Here is a 9,076-nt window from a genome sequence, read left to right as displayed (position 1 = left end):
CTGAAGATGTCTTCTGTGTGCCTATCACTGCTGAAGATGTCTTCTGTGTGCCTATCACTACTGAAGATGTCTTCTCATTCATGATGCCATGTTTATCTACAGAAAAAAGTGCAGAAAGGAGGCCAGAAAAGCCTCCAGGTATTCAATAGTGTGGCTACTCAACACTGTATGTCATCACATTGGCTTAATCAAGTAAACTGGCAAATATGAAACTTTTCAGGAATGGACTCATCACTACAGGAGATGGGTATGTTGGCATGTGCCTCTAATTCTAGTATTTTGAAGGTTTTCCTGATGACAGGAGAATCAGGAGCTAAAGTTCATCCCTGGCTACACAGAGAGGCCAGCCAAGACTAGATTGAGACCCTGTCTCAAAACAGCAAAACAAAAACAAAACAAAAAATGGATGCTGTATTTCAACATCTGAAATTACCTGTCATAATCTCTTTTATAGTCATGAACCAAATTGCATGGAATGATGCTCATAAATTCATTAATAACTATAATTAAGTCTACATTACAATTTCCTATGGAAGTACAGGAGCTATTAAAAATGCACACTCATTGTTCTAAACATTAGAAAATGGAGTAGAAAGAACTGTGCAACAGCACACCATCCCAAAACCACTAATGAAACCGTTTGGACTTTTAGTTCATCTTTACAAATAAGCTTTTACATAATATACAATCAGTTTGCATGGATTTTGAGGTTTCTCCTTACACATAACCACCAGAGATTCAGTAATGAAATCATAGAGAAGAACAATGGATACTGGCAAGAGGAGCTTACCTTTTTCTATATATGTAGAAACCGAAGGCAGGAACTTACATGTTCAAAAGCAGCTATCAAATGAGGCACAGAGGTTGTGCCTCTCTTTTCCCCAGCTTCCATTAGGATCTTCTATTCCAATGAACTTACTACACATGCACAGGGTAGTATTTCAGAATAGAATCCCCAAGTCCTGTCCTGTCTAATATCAGCAGTAGATACTATCTTCCTTACACAAATATGACCCACCCTTACCCATTCCAGTTGTTTAACTTATAATCTACAAGCTGACATGTCCCAAGTCAAGCCCACAACTCAAACGGTTCTTCTATGAATAACCAAATCCCTGTGGAATAATTGAAAGTCAAGGCCAAATATGTTAATTTCCACAAAACCTTCAACAGCTCCTGAACTCCACTGCCATGGGAGTACAGTTCATTCTTCCTGTGTCCAGGCCACACATGCTGAGTTTCCTCTGACTTCCCTTACTTCACATACCCAGCTCATGACCCTGCCATAGCTATGCTATCTGTGTTACCTTAAATGTATCTCAAATCCGCACTCAGCTTCCCAGCCTGGCCCCGATTTCAGAGTCTCCTCTCATCTCACATGGCTAGGCAGAAGTCTGGTTTCACACACTTCAAGTCCCCTTTATTGCCCCCTATATGACATATTCCCATCTAATCCCCACACTGCAGGCCAGATGGGCTTCTTAAAACCCCAAATTCCATTGTCCTTTTCAGTGTGTCATCTTGAGCTGAATCCCCAAGTCCTAGAAAGTCCTTTACAATGTCTGGAGAATCCTGTTTCTGGGACCCTCTGTATTCATCTCAGAAGAGACACATCCTTCCTTCTGGTCTGTGCTTTGGCCAAACTGAACGTGTCTGCTTCCTACACAGTTTTCATATTCCTTTCCCTAATCCTCTCTTTTGTGAGGTGCTCTACCCAACCCTGAGCCAGGCGAGCTTGTTCCTCTCTCTTCTCTGACCTTAGACTCCATCTGCAAAGTGGAACCTCTAGGCATGGCCATAGCTCCCTCAGATGGGAGACCCACACTCAGACTTTCTAATTCAGGTGTTCTAAATGCTTACTTTATCTTCTACCTCACCACTAAACTGTTGCTTCGATGAAGTCACATACTGCATTTATGTAATGCTTATATTAATGTTTTTTTCAAAAACAGCACAATCCTAGGGAATGCGGTACACTTCAAACATGACTTGGGGGAAGCTCAGAATGAACTTTATGACCATAAATAAAACATTACTTTATTTTAATATATTTTCCTAATATTTTTATAGTTTCCTCATTTTTTTCCTTGCCAGGCTTGTGAAAATTTTAGTTTACTAGTGGAAGCAACTTTGAAGGTCAGCCACTATTTCATTTTGAAATGACTAGTCTTACTAGAAGCATGTACAAACGCTGAAGGAATTGGGCCTTTGAAAAGATGAAAAACAAAAACTAATTGTGACTTTTCTTATAGCCAGTACATTCACAACATAAAGTTAGAAGTTAACTAAATTTTCTGGGTGATAAATTACAATTTAATATGGGTAAGCAATAAATTACAGTTTATTATCTTCATAGTAAATTATAGTTACAACTTTCATGAATATTAGCTGTTATACAAAAGAAATTTTTATTGGAATTTTATTGAACTTTTAGTGAAAAATTGTTGCAAGGAAGGGCCGCTTGTTTCCTGGCCACCCATCAGCATAGACCCAAAATAATCACACAGAAATTGTATTATTTAAATTATTTCTTGGCCCATTACCTCTAGCTTCTTATTGGCTCTTGTATCTTAATTTAACCCATTTCTAGCAATCTGTGTATCACCACGAGGTCATGGCCTACCAGCAAAGTTTCAGCGTGTTTGTCTCTGGCGGAGGCTCCATGGCTTCTCCAGACTCCGCCCTTTTCCCCAGCACTCAGTTTAGTTTTCCCCACCTACTTCTGTCGTGGCCTACCAGCAAAGTTTCAGCAAGTCTGTTTCTGGCAGCAGCTCCATGGCTTCTCTCTGACTCTGCCTCCTTTCTACAAGCATTCAGTTTAGTTTTCCCCTCCTAGCTAAGTCCTGTCCTACTATAGGTCCAAAGCAGTTTCTTTATTCATTAATGGTAATCACAGCACACAGAGGGGAACCCCACATGAGTATGCACACTGGCTATCATAGACCCAGGTGATTCTGACATTATTAGAAGCACACACAGAACAGAGGTAGGTGGAAAAAAACATGGAGCTGCTGCTGGAGACAGGAAAGTCATGAAAAGTCCTAAGTTATTAAAACATTTTAAATGCCATATTCTGAAGGTCTCTGAAAGATTTGAAGAACACCTAACTGAAATATATCTCTATATATCTAGAAAATCTAACTAACATGACTACAAGTTTGACTACTCTAGATGACTCTCTATTAACCTATATTTCTTAATTATACACTACATTTTAAAATGAGTTACACAAACACAATACCTTAATCAAGAGCAGAAATACACACATAATAAAATTGACCTTAAATTTGTATCAATAAACCAAAATCCATACCAATGCAAATCTCTATAGCAAAAAATACTAACAAAATGGTTAAGAAATACTTAAGAAATTTTTATTGAAATTTTACTGAATTTTTAGTGAAAAATACTTACAAAATGGTTCATTTAATAGACCTCTCAATACATATAGAAACTGTTCATTTTTTCCTTGACTTCATTTGTGATCAATGCAGATTTAGAACCTACCTCCCTTTACCACTAGAAAATAACCCTAACCACTGACAAGGTTTGATTTTATCCACATACGTTCTTCCACATTTACATGTTCATACTGTACCTTGTAAACAAAGCTTCATCCGATATCAGCTCTCCCTTGAGAAACTGAACCTCATGATCCCTGCACTTTTCTATAGTTCCCACATCACATTGATTTTATTTCTAGTATAGCAGTTTCTAGAGAGGTCATGGCATTGAGCCAGAAGCTCAGAAACCAACCCAGAGAAAGTATCTTATCCTAATTAACTAATCAGATTGTCTGGTTTTCACAAAGCTGTCTGTAAGTGAGAAGCAGTCTTACTTGTGCAGACGATTCTTTCGTAAGCTCCTTAGAGAAGGAACTTCGATTCATATAGTTCTTACACATCACAGATGATTTAAAGGCAGACATTGAACAAATGAGCGATAACTAAGTTCTCTGTCGTCACTTACCAAGTTGGACTCATTTGGTGGGATGTACTTCTCTGTCCCCATTCGCACAAGCCCATCATGGTAGAGAAATATCTTTAATGGATCACAGGATGTAACCAAAATATAAATCCGTAAATCAAACTTGTAGCCTTCCATTAGGAAAGGCTTTTCAATGTATTCTTGAACTATCAAATGATCCTGAGATGGAATTTTATCCCCATTTCTTATCAATGAAATCCTAAGTTTAAAGAAAACAAATAAAAATAATTTGATATGGAGGTTGAGATGCCAGGAAAATCAATGTCATCTATGTATTTTAGGAAGAGAACAGTGTTACAGAAATTCCAAAACCCTGTCTCTCCACAAGAGCAATGCGTGGGTTGCTGTCAGAATCAGTTCTGTAGAGGCACGGAGTTAAACAAAAGCTTGGAACACCCAGGGGATATTTTACCAAAGAGGGAGAAAGAAAAACAGTGGGGGAGAAAGGGAAGAAAACAGCAGCTAAATTCTGTTTAGTGGAGTTTTTGGCATTTTAACTGATTCAGTTATACCACCCAGTTCAGTGTGGTTTAAACAGCAACCCAGTCCCCAGCCCCGAGGTGAGTTCTAGGGTAGACTAACTGGACCTGATGGCGGTCACTGTTTACTTCCATCTGCCTTGAGCTCTCTAGAGGAATTAGTTTGCTTTGATAAACAAATGACTAAATAATTTCAAGCATATGCAAGAAAATTACTCTTCACATAGAAGAGAGAAAAGTAATGAAGAAAAATGTAAAGTGCATGAAATATAGGAAGCATGGTATAGATACAGCAAACAGCAAAATGACAGAGGAAAAACAGTCTCTTAGTAAGCAAATTAAAAGTCAATCGATTGACTTGAAAAGCTGGGCTTGAGAAACAGGTTTAAAATATAATCTAACTACAATGTCATCTAAAAAAAGACTTCTTTTTGAATTAAAGATACAAAAGGTTGAACGTGAAAGCAAGCAGTATTCTGAACTGGTTACCCTTGCATCCACCTAAACAAAAAATCGCCATGACAGACAAAAGACAAGATGTGGCACTGAATGATAAGCAAACATCTCAATATAAAAATTGTGATACTATATGATAAGCAAATGGTGATCAAAATGACGGGAGAAATGGCTGAGCTAGGGTGGCTGCAGTCTTCAGTCATTCACCTTCAGTGACAGGACACCAGCAGAGTAGCAAGAAGTGGATCTTGGTGACAGGCAACTGAAGTCCCTGTACCCATCCACTATTACAGCACAGAATTCCACGCTATAGAGAACACCCTTTCTGCAATGTTTTCCCACCGTTTCTGCATTGCTGTGAAATACACTGCACTAGTATTAATAAACATTTATTACTTTCATCACAAACATTGAGGAACCCATACCAATCAGCATCCCTCCTCCATTTTCCTTCCCATGAATGGATAAGAGGGAGCCAACATACCAATAATCAATGGACACAAATTCTCCAGTAACACACTTCTTAATTTGTACATCACCAAGCATTCTGAACATATTATATGACTGAATCAGTGCATCATGCTCAAAAGTTAAATGGATTTTAAAAAACAGTTTAACTGGGAAGCTAAAATGTCCAAGGATCTTTTGCAGTATAGCATTTGAATTTTTTTTTAAAAAAAGGTTCAACTGACTCACATTTTGCAAAAAAATCTACCTCAGTCAACTTCCTATTTTTTTAAAAAAAAGTGTACTACAGAAAACTAAACATAAGCAAAGGGGATAAAAAATGTTATGCTGTGCATTCTATTCCTAGAAAAATTGTCTAGGTCTTTGGTATACCAGCTTAAAATGCATCCTGTGCAACCTCAATCCAGTTACCAAGGCTACAAGAGGAAAACATTTATAAAGCAGAGAATACATACATTTTGCTTCAAGCATTCTCATCATAACAAGACAACTCTATTTTGTTCTCCAAGCTAATTTAGCTTTTCTGTAGCAATTTATCTTATTACCCAAGATTTCTGGAATTATTATAAGCATGCATTGTGTTTACGAAGAAAAAAATAAATTTTCCCTGTAAGTTATTCTTTCTCTGATGGCTTACAACTCTGGTGTATTTTTAATTGGATTACTGAATCTGTCAGGAGAGTCAGTCATAAAAACATGACAGTTAGAAACTTATTGCTTTTCTAATAAGGTATTCAACCATGAGTAACTGTGAGCACATCTTCTCTCTCATTTTTCAATGATTATATTTTCCAGAGGAAAAAAACTAACCTACCCATGACCCATTGCACCATTAGCTGGTTTTACTATAAAAGTTTTCTGCTTCCTTTTTTTCTTCAGTTCTTTCACATAGTTCTGGAATTGAGTATATTCAGAAGGGAAAATCCACGTTCGAGGAACAAAAGTATAATCCAGAGGCCGAGACTTGATCATTCTGTAAATCAGATGCAAGAGAAAATATAAATTCTATTCAACATTAGTAAATCTTATTTTTCTAGCACTTATACTATGAAGACTTAAATTTCTTTGTTCTTTCATTTATTCTTTTGTTTATTGTTCTACTCAGAAAATGTCTGTATACTAAACAATAGCCCAAACTTGAGACTATCAACAAAATAAAGAGATTAGAATCTCTGCCCTGTTTGTTACACATTGATTTATATTTTAACACAATGAATATTTTTGATTGTATACTATGCTAGGCACTGCTGAAGCAAGGGGAATTAGCATGACCTCTGCCTCCAGTGAATTTACAGATAGTCTTTGCATACAAGACAAAGCGATAACAGACTGGAGGAGAAAGGTCAGTCACTAACCCTCAGGGAGGGTCAGGAAGCACATTGTTTATACTGACACTGGTGCTTGGTGCTCCAGTCTCCCAAGGCATCCACAGACAGCAGCTCCTGACTTTTATGCCAATGCTTTAGAATTTAGCCACTTTTCTGATAAAACCATCTGAAAGTCTGTTCCATAGAAGTTTTATGTGAATGAACCATCAATTCATGTGATGGTACAGCCAAGGACGTCTCCCGATAGCGCTGCATTTGCTAGAATTTGCCTATAGTGACCCCTAATGTGATGACGATGTTTGTTCTGAGGGGAAGTAGAGGTACTGAAGACAGAACACAATGCCTCCCATGCGTTAAGGAAGTGTTCCACTACTGAGCTGCAGGTTTTACTTTAAAATGGGGGCTCATTCATTGCCCAGGCAGGCCTTGAACTCACAATTCTCCTGTCTGGCCTTCCTGAATTGCTAGGATTACAAGTTTGTGACACCAGGCCTGGAAAAAAAAAAGTGTTTCCTTTTCGATTGATCCAAAAATGTTAAGTATTTTATACTTATCAATTCTCGATTAAAATGAAAACGAAGAATGGTTTAAAAAATATATTATTAAAAGTAATGTTTTCTTTTTAACTTTTTGTTTACTAAATGTGTGTGTGTGTGAGAGAGAGAGACAGAGAGAGAGAGAGAGAGAGAGAGAGAGAGAGAGAGAGAGAGAGAGAGAGAGAGAGCGCCTAGGCCTGCACCTGCGTTTTGCCTGTGCACCATGTGTGTGCCCAGTGCTGCACAGGCCAGAAAGGAGCATCAGATCCCTGGGAACTGCAGTTACAGTTATGAGCTACCATGTGGATGTTGGGACTCAAACCCGAGCTCCTCTGGAAGAGCAGCTGGTAATCAATCCTAAGAACTGAGGCATCTCTCCAGCCCTGAAGATAATACTTTCAAAAGAGACATTTTTTTTTCTTTTTCTAAATGTGGTCTTTTATTATAAATGAGAATAGTCTGCAAATAAGTTTAGCCAGCATTAAAATGGAACCACAGTGGACAGAACGCACAAAGGCAGAGACTAAACTCTGAGAGGAGAAGAGCAGAACACAAACCACTGGCAAAGCAACCGGACATTAACAGCATCAACCCATCTCAAGGACTTTCCCAAGATTTCACTTTTAAGGGATGTTGAGCTGGGGCAGTAGGTCAGCAGGTAAGAGTGTAGGACTGCTCACGGAGCAAGCATACAGACATGACTTCAAAGCCCCGGAGTCTAAGTAAATAGTGAGGTGCAGCCACATAGGCACTTAGAACCCCAGTTCTATAGGGAAGTGGAGGCAGGAGCATCCCCAGAGCTATCCACTAGCCTAGCTCCAGGTCAGTGAGAGACCTAGTCTCTAGAAAACAAGGCAGAGATTGGGAGAGCAGGGCACACGACTTCCTCCTGTGGTCTCCAGGAGCATGCACCGGCACACACAAACATGTACACGGCACACATTCATCTGCCCCTCCCTCCCTCTCTTCTCCCCTTTCTCTAACTCCCTTTCACATGGATGTACACAGATATGCCATTACCACCATGGGCAACGAAATGATATTATTTCCAACTGCATTTGCTTAAAGTATGTTAATTCCACAACTAGGCAATCTCAATTGAAAAAAAAGAATAATATTGACTGGTTTGATAGTTTGACTTTTTAAATAAAATCAATGCTAATGTTGTAGTTTTATTGAAACACCTTTACATGTGTTTATTATATTTGACAATGACCTGAAATTAGGCTGAGATAAGGCTTTAATTAGAACTTTAAAAGGTACTATGTGGAACCTTTTTTTAACATATGCAAATAGATATCTTACTTATCTCATGTACTTAAAAATTATCAGTTTTTGCAGCATAACCTAGATATAAAAATTGTTGTATAAATAGATGTATAATTATAAATATCCACAGGAATAACATCAATGATAATCTTTAATAATAGACATGCCATATTAAATTTTATAAATATTCCTTTATTCAAAAATACTGTTTGCCACTAAACATTCTCAAGCCGAAAAAAATCCAAGAATGTCTAGCCAACAGAAATATAAACTGCATAAAAATTCCACGGTTTTGTCCAACAAAACATATGACTACCTGTCACCAGTATTTCCATATGAAAGATTTATTCTGATTCTCGACTTTGGAGATGAATGCAGCATCACCCTAAGTGAGTGTGGGTGTGGGTGTCTGTGAGCGTGTATGCACATATGTACATACATGTTTGTGTGTGTGTCTGTGAGCGTGTATGCACATATGTACATACATGTTTGTGTGTGTCTATGAGTGTGTATGCACACATGCACATACATGTTTGTGTGTCTATGAGCGTGT

General features: G+C 38.1%; 1 protein-coding gene across 1 annotated transcript in view; it reads right to left on the bottom strand.

The window, feature by feature from the left end:
• The window catches only part of Ttll7 (tubulin tyrosine ligase like 7), a 118,096-nt gene that overhangs the window by 69,970 nt on the left and 39,050 nt on the right, over window positions 1-9,076 (bottom strand). The window contains exons 7-8 of the mRNA XM_026784191.1: window positions 6,205-6,363; window positions 3,970-4,186 (exon numbers count right to left, since the gene is read on the bottom strand). Of these exons, the coding sequence (XP_026639992.1) occupies window positions 3,970-4,186; window positions 6,205-6,363 (376 nt within the window). The remainder of the gene's footprint in view (window positions 1-3,969; window positions 4,187-6,204; window positions 6,364-9,076) is intronic.

The sequence above is a fragment of the Microtus ochrogaster genome, chromosome 21 (genome assembly GCF_000317375.1).
Source record: "Microtus ochrogaster isolate Prairie Vole_2 chromosome 21, MicOch1.0, whole genome shotgun sequence".
Taxonomy (NCBI): Eukaryota; Metazoa; Chordata; class Mammalia; order Rodentia; family Cricetidae; genus Microtus; species Microtus ochrogaster.
The sequence above is the reverse complement of the archived record's forward strand: the minus strand, read 5'-3'. Positions and strand labels throughout refer to the sequence as shown.